General features: G+C 40.6%; 1 protein-coding gene across 3 annotated transcripts in view; it reads right to left on the bottom strand.

Annotated features, from left to right (window-relative positions):
- Positions 1-513: 513 nt before the first annotated feature.
- Positions 514-13,850, bottom strand: part of CRHR1 (corticotropin releasing hormone receptor 1) — a 212,027-nt gene continuing 198,690 nt past the window's right edge. Inside the window, exons 8-14 of one of the 3 annotated variants that reach the window (XM_056547988.1) lie at positions 11,892-12,045; positions 10,751-10,811; positions 8,192-8,264; positions 6,764-6,849; positions 6,533-6,668; positions 5,638-5,679; positions 514-2,937 (exon numbers count right to left, since the gene is read on the bottom strand). In XM_056547988.1, the coding sequence (XP_056403963.1) occupies positions 2,884-2,937; positions 5,638-5,679; positions 6,533-6,668; positions 6,764-6,849; positions 8,192-8,264; positions 10,751-10,811; positions 11,892-12,045 (606 nt within the window). In that variant the 3' untranslated portion in view covers positions 514-2,883. Of the gene's footprint in view, positions 2,951-5,637; positions 5,680-6,532; positions 6,669-6,763; positions 6,850-8,191; positions 8,265-10,750; positions 10,812-11,891; positions 12,046-13,850 lie in introns of all 3 variants that reach the window. The other 2 variants (XM_056547989.1, XM_056547987.1) reach the window with 2 other exon arrangements.

Here is a 13,850-nt window from a genome sequence, read left to right as displayed (position 1 = left end):
GGCGAGCTGTCTATAAACAGACTAGCACAAAAGGTATCTTGTAAAAGAATTAAATCTTTTACTGGAGTATTGCTTTAAAGGGTACCTCTCATCAAAAAAACTTTTGATATATTATAGATTAATGTATGCAGAATAACTTTACAATTGCATGTTATTAAAAAATATGCTTCTTTCTATTTAATTTTCCACTTTGAAGAAATTACCACTAGGGGTCTCCCTACCAGTCCTGGAAGCAAGCATTTCAGACTCATGCTGGAGTCCTAAACACTACGAGCTGCCAGTCTGCTTTGTTCACAAAGGAGAACACTCAGAGCTGCCAGTCTGCTTTGTTCCCAGCCTGTTTGGCTGTGAACAAAGCAGGCTGGCAGCTCTGAGTGTTTAGGACTCCAGCATGAGTCAGAAATGCTTGCTTACAGGACTGCTCGGGAAAAATACAATAGAAAGAAGCATATTTTTCATTAACATGCTATTGGAAAGTTATTCAACATTCATTAATCTAAAATATATCAAAAGTTTATTTGATGAGAGGTACCCTTTGAGCATCATAAAGAACTATGGGTAGTTATTCATAAGGCTCATAGACAGCCATAAAGCATAGGGTTCTATAGTAAAATATAGAATGGATCCCACATCCCATTGACTACTCTGTCAGCTATAGTAAAGCTTCATTTATACAATTCTGTTTGAGACCTTAAATCTTTGCTGTCATTTCATGATATATACTCTGATCTGCCTTAACATTTAACCCACTTGCCTAGTATTATGCAGTTTCCCTCATGCTGCACAACTTGCTATGATTTGTTAAGGCCTGGATTTGACAAAGCACCTAAAAGTGAACAGCAGTCAGTGGGCATGAGTCTCCACAGCCCCATAAACTGCAAGGTGTGATGTCCTGTATATTCTCACTATTTATGGTAGATACATTACTACCTACTTATTACCCATTACCAGGAGCACCCCCTCAGGAAGACCTGTCATTTTGAAAGGCTCTAATCTAGTCATTTAGCTATCACTATGTTTAAACGGGTACTCCGCCCCTAGACATCTTATCCCCTTATCCACGGCACCCCAGACATGGTGCACAGAGTGAACTTCGCTCCATGCCAGATGAATGGTGATGCAGAGCGGAGGCTCATGACGTTACGGCCAGTTGGGCGCTGACATGATGTCGCAAGCCTCTGGTGCTGAACCTGATGCTCTAAACGAATGCCGGGTGCAGCACGGATAGTGGATAAGATGTCTAGGGATGGAGTACCCCTTTAACTATGTTTTAGATTCTTATACCTAATCACTTTTTCTGCTTGAAACACATAACCTTCAAGACCTGACTGTTCACTTTCTGCCTAATTGTTGTGAGAAAATCAATGTTACTCCCTTTATCTTTTTTAGTTGTCTTCAATTTTATGGCTGGCTCCTCCTAGTTCATTTTGGCTGCCTGCAGTCACTATTAGTGGGTTATGGGGAACTTGCATGCACATTTAGTGACCTCTATATGCAGCTTTTCGTTGTTCAACAACCCCTGCTGCCCTCCATAAAAAAGAAACACACCAGACAGACAGAGGTCACTGAAATATTTGTATATTTTCATATATTATAGTAGCCGTACGGTCACTTCTGAAAGACACACTTCGTATTAGAAGGGGAGCTTCATGTGCAAACCTCTGCATACATAACATGACAACATTCAAGACAATTTTAAGGATTTATTTGTATACTTTGAGGGCTTAATATAAAGACATTTTCTGATTGTAGTGCAACACTATAACACTTTATATTTGTGCATTAAAAAATACCTATAGTGTGTAACATTTTGAGTTGTAGATCCAGTCCAAAGTGACACTTTTTCCTCTGACCCAGTCAGGCATTATATAGGTCCAACAATAGAACATTTACTAATAGAATCTCTTTGTACAAAGCTGCAGAAAATACTCTATATCGCTTTTCCATTATTCTAAACGAAGGCCTTTACATACAAACATAGCTCTTTATACATTCCGTCCTGTAGTCTCCCTGTATATTGAAGCTATGAAGAGGACACTTAGAGATAGACAGGTATAGACACTTTTCTTCTTGCAAATTATTCTCACATGATAAAGAATACAATAAGAATTGGAATAAAATTTTGAGTAATAGATTTTCACTTCGTATTCTCTGTCTTAACATTAGTTGAAAGCAGCACTGCATTGCATTCTTATTTACCTCCAATGGAAGCTTGTCCTGTGACTCCACGTCTGAATTTGGTCCCCATGGTACACAATCATATGGCACACTATACAACCTGAATTGAGATATTCTCCTTTTTCCTCCCAGCACACTATCAGATTATAATTTGTGCTCATACATTGTAGCAACTTAGTTTATGACAGGACAAGAAGCATCAAAATTATTATCATTCGTGCAATGGCTAAGCCTGATGCTGGTCTTTTTCCACTGCGAGGCACGGAGGATTGACTGTACAGTCTGGATGCAAGGTACCGTACTCAGCAATCATTTGGTTGTGGCTGGTGATATATCACAAAAGTTTATGGTTTGTGCTGTGTGCAATGTTCGGTCTGTTGGGTTTTTTTTGCTTGAGAAGTCCTAGTTTCCTCTTGCCTAGCAGTACCAATATTGCATTGAGGGTTAGGATCCTTTTACCTCCTTCACCCTGTTTTGATTGTCAAGGTACAACTCATTTGACACACGGAATGTGGCCGGTTGAGTTCTGTTCATGATATTGACCATGCAGGAGGCTCAACCCTCTGCACTTTTCTTTTCCAGTGTGGAAAAACTCCAGAGGGGCTTACGGCACCGCTCTTTAATATGTGGATCAGATTGCAGAAGATTGTTTAATGCTATGAAAGCTGACCCGTGTGGGTGATGTGGGAATGGACATTGCTCGGGCTACTCGAGCACGGATTGAGTGTTTGTCTTGCCAGCGATGCCAACGCTTTCTAACTGCAGAACGTACCTAGGGAAAATAAATAGTGAGCCATCCTGGTTTTCCATGAAAAGGTATTATAAACAGAGGAAAAAACTAGTCCAAAGTTTTAAAAGCACAGTGTACGTTTCAATGATCTCTAACTGCATTCTTCTTAAATACCTGTGGACCCTGACTCTGCACCAACAGTACAACCGAAAAAGAAGGCCAAGCCCTTAAAACTAGGGGTCTCAGATATGCAAGAATTTGAGGTGTTTAGATCACCAGAAACTCCACACAAGGTATCAAGCATATTTGTAGCTTATAGCGGACCTGTCATTAGAAAAACAGGGGTGTAAATATGGTAATGGCTAGATAGGGCTTCTCACCCTGATTCATTTCCAGGCATTTTCTTTTTATTATTATTTATTTTATCTTCATTCCAACACTTAAGTCTTTTTGTTATTTTGCAAATGAGGCTCAAGTGCCCTGAGGGCATAACCAAGCACAGTAAGAGCCAATCAATGTCCTCTTTATCACAGTCTCATGGCCCACTTGCAACCACTCACCCTGATTGAAAGCTACCTTAACATGTACAGCTATATAAAGGTAACTTAATTTGGCTGAAGTTCTACTTTAAAGGGGTACATTTTTTTTATCAACTGGTGCCAGAAAGTTAAACAGATTTGTAAATGACTTCTATTTAAAAATCTTAATCCTTCCAGTACTTTTCAGCTGCTGTATGCTCCACAGGAAGTTCTTTTCTTTTTGAATTTCCTTTTTGTTTGACTACAGTGCGGACACCTCTGTCCATGTCAGGAACTGTCCAGAGCAGGGTAGGTTTGGTATGGGTATTTGCTCCTTCTATGGACAGTTCCTGAAATGGACAGAGGAGTCAGCAGAGAGCACTGTGGTCAGACAGAAAGGAAATTAAAAAATAAAAGAACTTCCTGTGGAGCATAGGGAAAATAGAAGTAATTTGTGTTTAACTTTTTGGCACCAGTTGATAATAAAGAAATAAAATGTTTTCCACTGGAGTACCCCTTTAAGGCCACAGGTGTTGGTATTAAGGGTATTTATGAAGGTTTGTAAGTCTTTGTGATCACCATTCCAGATAATGAAGATATCATCTATTATAGATGATACAGTTGGTATAGTGGATCTGTATAGATGTTTGGTAAGACCCATAAATTTGCGAGATTTGCAAAGCTAGGCATGAATCACATACCCGCACTGCTGTTAATATTTGCGATTGTTAAATTCTGAATAGTTATGCTTCAATATAAATTGTATCCCCTCTAATCTAAATGTACACTGTGCTGGGGGCACATCTGAGGTTCCAGGAAGGGGGAAACTGACGTAGTTCCCAAATCATGGTTGATGATGCTGTATAGTGAAGTGATGTCCACTTTAAGAAATATGTTATTTTTGTCCCATGGAATGTCAATGATGGAGTTAATGAAATCATGAGTATCCTTGGTGTATGACGGTAGATTGACGACGTATTTTTGCAGTATTACATCAATAAGTTGAAGTTAAGGGAATTGAATCCTGCAATGATAGGTGGGGATGGATGGGAGGGTTGGTAGTGTTCTTTACTGTAATGTTATCGAGTTCTCATTTCAAGAGTACGCCTTTCTTATGATTAGTATCAAGCAGGGTCACAAGTTTAGATTTGTATGTAGTAGTAGGGTTATGGGACAGTGGTACATAAAATACAGTATCAGATAGTAGTCTATTTTTTTATGTAGACATGACGGTCCAGGATAACAATTCATAGTAGTGTTCAGTCAATAGGGTTTCTGTGAATTCAATAGTAAATCGGTCGGGTTGTGAAACCACGCCCCCTTTGCGACAGACCATGCCCCTTTTTCGGCTTTTCACAGTGCAATGTCGGGTTTGTCGGATTTTTCCAGGCGCACACTGTTGCACACTGGCGCAGACTGGCGCAGACATGTCTCAGACACTCTGCGCCAAAATAATCAGACAAAAACTGGTCGGTTTCAGCTTAGACCTTTGTGTAGTACATTCTGTTTTTATTACCAGCGCTGGTAAATGTATGCTCTGCCTATATATGGTGATGGGTCCATGATGTGCTTGATGAAGAGGGTATACCCCCGAAATATTGCCGCTAAACTCCAGTCTGAAAACTGATGGCGTAAGGAGGGCTAGTGCATTGTTTGTGTAATGTGGGTGATTATGCTTGTTTTATCTTTTGAATTTTGTAACTGTGGATGGATATATTATGAAACAACATAGAAGTTACTGACGAAATGCATGCGTATCTGCTCAATTATTTCTGAAAGTTCCTGTCTAGCCATATGCTTATTTACAATCCTGTTTTCCTGCTGGCAGGTCCTCTTTAAATGTCCCACAAAACTAAATACAGTATCTACAGGATCTGGCTCTGCGCTATCTACGATAAATACAAATATTAGCCTATTACAGCTGCAACAGCCAGACCCTTGTCATTCCAATGCATCAAACAAAGGTCACTAAAAAAAACCTAAGGTATCCTTGGTTCAGTTGAGTAGAACCATGGAGGGTCCCGACATTGCATCCATTACACAGATGTGACCATATAGCTTTATCATGGCGATTTAAAATAAGCCTGATTTTCTTTTGCCTACTTCTATAAAAAAAAGGTTAAAAGTTTTGTTTCTACTTAACTGATAGCTGTTTAACTGTTACCTTATATACATTAAAAATAAAATGTCTTATTAATGGGAAATACCCACCTCACTGTTTAAGAAGCAGTAGAAAACAGAAACGAAAAATCCCTGTAGAATAAATGAAACAAGAAGTATTAGAAATGCAACATTAAAAAGACGATAAGAAGATAAGATGTGTCATGCAAGGGGATGGGTGCTAATAACTGTGCTAGTATGCACTGTCGCCTATATGCTTGTGCTAAGTGTATATGCATAGGAGGTCAAAGCAAGCAGAGGTCAGAGATTATAGCTAAACTTGGGCCCTGGGGCAGTATTTGTTCCAGTTGCCTCTCTGATACCTCAAATGACTCCGATCAGTGGCGTACCCAGAGGAAAGAGGGCCCTATAACAATTGTCCATATTGGCCTCCTATTATGACATCTGATTTTTCTCCCCACGACAGAAAAGTCTGGTGTTTATTTCCCATGACCCATTGGTCAATCCCCCCCCCCCCCCTCCATTAATTTGCTTACAATAATTTTCCTGGAGAGAGGAGTTCTGCACAGTTTCTTACCAATAGTAAAAGGAATAGTACCAACCAGAACAAGGTCCCCTCTCTCTAAGGGCCCCAGAGCAGTCACATGGTCTGCCACTATTGTACGTATGCCCTTGGCCCCAATATTATAGAAATCACTCAATAGTTTACGGGTCATGTAAATCTTGATCTGGAATCTTGAGCTTTCAGGACCCCAATGCTTACACCTGCCACCAGTCCTGTATTTGTGGGACTGTCTTGCACAGTGAGCCTTATAATGGCACATGTTATTTCCAGTCAAAAAACAAATTTCCATTATGTTTTTTTGGGAGCATTTCTGGGTGGATTAGAGGTAGGGCTTGAGATTTGGGATTGCATTGTTGGTTGGTTGGGAGAGGACGTGACTGCGTAAATAAAAAAAAATAGCAGGCAATCTTTCATTATTACCTGGAAGGACTGCAGGAAAGAGTTAAAATAGATAAACACAATTCTCGAGACTTCATCCTCCCCCGGAGTCACGAAGAAAAGCATGTAGGTGATTCCCAGTAGCGGCAGAAGGACAAGCGTTGCTTTGACTGCTTTTCTGTAGGGGAGGCATAAAAAATATAACATAATTCATGGGAGACACTGTAGATGTAAATGGAAGAATGAAGGTGGAATAAAGCAAAAGAGACTTACCTGTACTGGATAGTCTCAGACGTGGTGGAGGCACGGAGTTTTGTCATAAGTATCCGCACAATGTTAAATAAAAATATAAAGTTTATCTACAAGAAAAGGACAGCAGCTATCATTACACCATGTATGTCTGTATACCATGAATCATGCCATAGTGTCTGGCCATTTTAGGCTGCATTCACACCATGATTCATAAATACGGTGACCAGATCCGGCTCAGTGATGTGAAAACCGGGCGCTTCTGTATCCTAGCCGGACTCAGCCCGCCTCTCATTCATTTTAATGAGCCAACTAGAGTTAGATAGTGACTCCGGTCGGCTCATATCTGCCCTGTATCCGGTTTTGTGACCGGGCTGAAAACGGTGGTATACTACGGTTTTTAGTCTGGTCACAAAACCGGGTCAAAAATTAGCTGACTGGAGTCACTGTCTAATTCCGGTTGGCTCATTCAAATGAATTAGCTTCGAGCTGAGTCCGGCTGGGATACGGGAGTGGTTTTCACATCTCCAAGCTGGATTGGTCACTGTATTAAAGAATCGTGGTGTGAATGCACTCTTAGCATTGGGGGTTGGCACTGGTTGAGATTTAATCTCAGAGGAAACACAACGGACCATGTGTAATAATGGGACACATTGTAAATGATGGCATCATGTGAATGACCATTTTTGAAAGTTTTTATTTATGACCAAAATTTCAAAGTCATTCGAGTGCACAGAGCTTCTCATTGTAGTGCGTTACATACTGTATGACTAGCTCCAGACTGGACAGTACTGAGGAGGACATTTTTATTATTGCATAATTGTGCAAATATTACATTTGCAATTGAGAAGATCCTGAGATTAAAGGGGTACTCCGGTGGAAAACTTTTTTTTTCAAATGAACTGGTGCCACAAAGTTAAACAGATTTGTAAATTACTTCTTTAAACAAATATTTACCCTTCCAGTACTTATTAGCAGCTGTATGCTACAGAGGAAATTCTATTCTTTTTTAATTTCTTTTTTGTCTTGTCCACAGTGCTTTCTGCTGACACCTCTGTCCGTGGGGGAAACTGTCCAGAGCAGCATAGATTTGCTATGAGGATTTTCTCCTGCTCTGGACAGTTCCTGATACGGGCATCAGGTGTCAGCAGAGAGCACTGTGGACAAAACAAAAAATAAATTCAAAAAGAAAATAATTTCCTCTGTTGCAAACAGCTGCTAATAAGTACTGGAAGAGTAAAACATTTTTTTATAGAAGTAATTTATAAATCTGTTTAACATTCTGGCACCTGTCTAAGCAAATTTAGACAGACAGATTCTCCAAGTTCGGGGCTTAGTCATTTCTTTGTACACACCTGAATGCATTATAGCTATTCACGAGACACGCCATATGAATAATAGATATCTGTTTGTCTATGCCAATGCAGAAATGACAGGATTTTGTGTCCTTACCAGAAGCACAAGGATGACAGGACCTTGGTAGATAAAGTCTGTGTACACTCCTGCCTTCTTCCCAAACCAGCATCTAGAGATAGATAAAGACAAGTGTGCATTATTTTATTAGTGATATTTGACACAACATGATGGGATGGGAAGGCATTGATGGCATTTGTGCTATCTAACCAGTCTAGGAAATGTATTAGCACTGGGCTAGGGTTCCTTACAGAAGAAGTCCAGTCCTAATAAATGTATCCCTTATCCAAAGGATAGGGGATAAATGTCTGATTGCAGGTGTCTAACCGCTGGAACCCCACGGGATCTCCCATACAGGGCCCTCCCTGGCTCAGCCCCAGATCAGCTCTGCTAGAGCTTGCTTCGTACCATGCCCCCTTCATTCCTCTTTATGGGAGATGAGATTCATAGAGATGAATGGAGGGGCGTGTTTGTACCAGCTGACCTCCTGTATGCGAAACTTGACACACAGCATCGGACCCCGTACAGGAGATCGCGGGGGTCCAATCGATGGGACCCCCCCCACTATCAGACATTTATCCCCTATTCTGTGGATAGGGGATACATTTTATAGCACTGGACTTCTTCTTTAAGGAACCCTAGCCAAATGCTGCTTTCATTTATTAGACTATTTAAAGGCTATAAACACATTTTTAAATAATTTTTATTCTTGCATATACTTATTATGGCGCAAAAAAACACATTTCCCATAGGTCTTCATAAAAATGTACTTTTTGCATCTACAGGCATTTTAGTTTTCTGTGTGAGCTCTATTTTGTCTCTATACTTATACAGAGCATTAATAGGTCTTTCCTGCAGACTGCATTGTATCTGCCCTTCCCTCTTTCTTCAGCTTGTGTGAGCTGTCACCCAAGGTTTCTCTCCCCACTTGTCCATTCTTGAGCTGGTGTATCCTCCCTCATCCTCATCTTGCTGCTATCTCCAACACTGAGAGAGCAGAAAGTCTTTCTGGTAGATTTATCCTATCTTTATCTGAGAGGAAACTAAACTGTGGGAAATTTCTAATGAAGACTATTTAAAGTGTTGCTTCATTTTGCATTCAGGAAACAAATCAACAATAAAAATAATAAGTGCAACAATGTCCATAGCATTTTTTAAAGGCTATATATTACACTGTCACCCCCTCTGCCCCCTGGCCACTAAGTGGCAGCTTTTTGCCTGCACACAATGTAGACAGTTAGCTGCCAATCAGTGGCCAATGGGTTGACAGTTTCACTTTGGTTTTTGTGGACATGCACCTAATTTATCATTTGGTGCATGTTGTTGGTAATTTTGGTGCAAACGTTGAAATCAGCTGTTCACAGCGCCTTTTACACAGAACTTACAACCACAGAGGACGCGTATTTTACCCTGTAGAGCAGCCATTTCGGAGTCCCTCTTGCAGTATATCAGCAAGCGATGTGAGTTATTTTCTTTTGTGGGGTTTATAGCCACCATGTGAAATGGAATTTATTTTTGACTTGAGTGTTTTTTGTTTTTTTTCCTGAACCTGTGTGGCCATGTCCAATGCTGGCTCAACGGAGGGTGAAGGTCCCTCAGAGACAACTATGTCACAGGATAGTATTGCGCAGCCCTGGAGGTGTCGCAGCTTTCACAAAAAAAATGTTTAATGTATTTTGATGACTTTACATTTTCTCACATTGCTATGTGTGTTTTCATGTACAAAATTTCTTGGCGGGGATTTGCACCAGAAAAAACCATAAAGGCGCAAAATTGCACCAAAGATCAATTGGCGCAAGGGATGAACTACTGACCAAAGTAAAAATCACGCACAGGACCGTGTGATTTTGAGAAAGTTTAAAAAATGACAGTGGAGAGAATAAGCCAAACTTTGGTGCAAAAATACACTGCGCCAAAGAGTTGCGCAAAAAAAATCATTTTATAAGTACCCCCCCAAAGTCTCTTTTGGTGGACAAACCCAGTGTGGCCAAATGCAGTTGGCAGACATTAGTCTGCTGTCAGCTGTAACAAATGTTTACATGTAATTTACAAACAATTATTGCACAAAATGACCATGTAACACTTGACCACATCGGCTGCTGTATGTATCTGGTCCCTTCTAGAGGACAACAGTATTTCATAGACTTCTTAGGGTGGGGTCATACGTGCCATATTTTTCTGCACATTTGGTGCTGGGTATTTTACTACTCATTAAAGTCAACAGGTAGGAAAATATGTAGCAGCAAATATGCAGCAAAATACAGTACATGTGACCCTATCCTTAGAGACAGCACAAAATAATTAATTGTTTGGCTGAAGCTCCGGTACCAAAACATGTAGCATAAGCCAGATGAAGGACTTGCCCGAAATTTTACTATGTTACTGTAACTGTACAATGCCTCTTTTAAAATCAGATCAAGTCTGTAGTGCCTTCAAGAAGTCCTTGCTGTTTTTATTTGCAGACATGGGTCATGTCATCATAAAGAACGACTAATAAAGTTATTTGTGAATTGAACAAATGTGATAGTGCTTCCTCTCACTGTTCTTTATATCATAATGAGTTTGTTCCTCCCAATCACCCAATCTCCCAATTCTTACTTCTCATTGTCATAGTAGAGCTTGCTAATGGCCCATGCCACAATGATGGGAAATGGTATACCTGCAATAAAAAAAAGGGGATTAACTAGAACAATGATATATAAGGCAGACTTATATCATTTTACATTCTTAAATTATTTCCAACCTATGACCTTTTAATCTGCTGATCCCACCCTCTGATATCTCCATACCCCCCAAAAAATATATTCATGACCTGATTTACTGCCCTTGGGATATGCAGTATATAATAGGGAAAATCTTATTGCAGGTGATAAAAATTGCCTGGAAAGCCTTTTATTCAGCTGTAATCTTTTGGGGAACCTGGCAGCATTTCATCTGCAATATTACTACAGGGTTAATTAACAATTACAAAATTCTTGAAGTCATAAGACTGTCCATATAAAGAACAGAAGCACCAGACCTTCCAAAAACAGTGTTAGACTCTATAGACAAGCCTGATGCTGCCATTGGACTGGTTAGTGTCCCAGTAGTTATGGGGACCCCTAGTGGTGGGATTTTCAGGAGCCGTTTTCTTTATTAAATACATAAAAACAAAATTAAACAACCAAACTAGAAAAGGTCTTTAAATTTCTTGGATTTGAGAGTACCCATTTAAGGTTTCTACAAAATATTATCTCGTCAGCATGAGCAAAAGTTTTAGTAATAAATGAAACTGCTCTATTGTTAAAATAATAAAAATAACTCACGTTGGTCACTATTGACATGATGGACTAAACTGGACTTAAAGGCGTACTCAGCCCGTAGACATGTTACCCCGCGATCTCTCCTGCAGTACCCCCTGTTCATGAGCGGCACTGAGCGAAGAACTCTCCGTGGCTGATGATGAGCGATACAGGGGCCAGAGTATCGTGACATCACGAGGGGGCTGGACCGTGATGTCATGATACTCCGGCTCCTGTGTTCATCGCTCCGTGCAAAGGGTGAATGGGGGTGCTGCAGGAGAGATCATGTGGGTCCCCAGCAGCGGGACTCCCATGATCAGACATCATATCCCCTATCCTTTGGATAGGGGATAAGATGTCTAGGGGTGGAGTACCCCTTTAACTCCCTACTTTTTAAAGTTGCATTCTTATCAGGTCAATGCAGAACCCCTTGTTTGTCATGTAACACCATGACTCACACCAGCCAATGCAGATGAACATCCACTTGCGCAGTTTGTCGGTGGAATAGGTCAGGACAATGGCCGTGTGCAGATAACATCCCTCACCAAACATCCAGAAGAAATTAGTGACATAAAAATAATTGTGAGCAATGGTGACCAGGCGACACCAAACCTAAGAGAAAAGAAAAGATGGTAGAATCAGAATAGGGAAAGAAATAACTTACCACCAACATATCACCATGTATCACAACGTATCACAATTATTATGGGTGCAGTCGGGAGGGTGATATAAATGTTTCAATTTTTTTGTGGAAGATGGACTCTTTTTATGGCATTTACGACAGAAAGGCCAAATGTTTATATTTTTGTTATATGTTTTACTAATGAAAAATGTTAGTCTTAAAATAATATGTGATATCCCGGTACAGGACATGGTCCTGCACTACCGTTAGGCCTTGTCAGGTTGAGACCCTCAGTGACCTGGGGGCTCCTCTGCAAGGTCTCCCCCTGTTGTTCCATAATGTTGTGTATATCACTTTAATGCCTAGACAGTCTCCTAATGTATAGGTAGTACAAAGGACCTGTGTAAGTCTGTTACATGTTATGTTATGCAGTCACATGATTTGTTGTGACATGTTCTCCCAGACAGCAGCAGCTTAAACTATGACCAGCAGCTTGACCAATGGGCTTTAGTCCAGCGCCCCACTATATAAAGCAGCTCATTGAGATAAAGTCTTTGCTGAGCACAGAAACTACCAGAGATCTCAGTGCAAGTGATCAGAATCTGGGACACCCCAAAAGCTACAGTCATTCCAGTAAGTCTCAAGTCTATGTCTGCTGTCTCTGAAACTAGTCAAGTCCTGCATATGGTCAAGTCTAATTTCAAGTCAAGTTAACTGCAAGTTTATTGGTCCTCTGGGTCCTGGCAACCTCTCTGGGAATTCTGGCCTTAGCTGTGAAGATAATTCTACCTGTCTTCTACTCAGTAAAGCCTCCGTTTGACCATAACTGGTTGTGGACTCTCACTTCACTTCTAGCAATTGGGATAGATGAGAATCCAGACGTGTGGTGTTCAAATCTGAAAACAACAATGGCGTCACGAACACTAGGGGTTAATACCATCCAGCCCCTGAGGTTAATACCATCTGATCCCACCACTCACACCACTACACCCGTGGTCCCGCCATTTCACCCGGTGGTCCACCACAAATATAATGTGAAAAATTTATTTTCTGCTGAGCAAAAGGCTTGTTTTTTATTTTTTTATTTTTTTGGGAGGGTAAGCTGTAGTTTTTATTTTGGGGTACATACATCTATCATTTGGTATACCATTTATTTTTGGGGAAACCAAAAACATCAATTGTGGAATGTGTAATAGTTTGAAATGAACAATTATGTTGTTTTCTTTTTATTACTGATTTATTACGACATTTTCAGTATTATAAATGGGAAAAAAATGAGGGTGAGTTTTAGTTCTTGTTTTATTTGCTTGTACATCACACTGCAATACATTTGTCTGTAATAGCAGTACTAACATGGCAGGCCTGGAAGCTGTCACTAGGCCCCTGGCTGCCATGACGCCTCACCTCGCCTGTTCCTTTGTCTAGTAATAGTTGCTAATGACTGAGGCATCTGATGGGTTAAACAAGTTATCTCTGATCCCTGCTACTGACGGTTGGCGTCAGCAGTATAATACAGCCGGCAACCAACACATAGGCTAAACAGTGTTTAAATTACAGTGATTAAAATCACCCATAAATACATCAGGATAAACACTCTCTAGGTGGGTGATCATACAGTGCCCTAGGAGCACCCTCCTCACATGCTTGTGGATATACATCTAAATCAGTGTTTCCCAACCAGGGTGCCTCCAGCTGTTGCAAAACTACAACTCCCAGCATGCCTTTCGCTGTACAGGCATGCTGGGAGTTGGAGTTTTGCAACAGCTGGAGGTACCCTGGTTGGAAAACACTGATC

This window comes from Hyla sarda, chromosome 12 (assembly GCF_029499605.1).
Source record: "Hyla sarda isolate aHylSar1 chromosome 12, aHylSar1.hap1, whole genome shotgun sequence".
NCBI classification, from domain to species: Eukaryota; Metazoa; Chordata; class Amphibia; order Anura; family Hylidae; genus Hyla; species Hyla sarda.
This window is presented reverse-complemented; position numbering and strand designations above follow the sequence as displayed.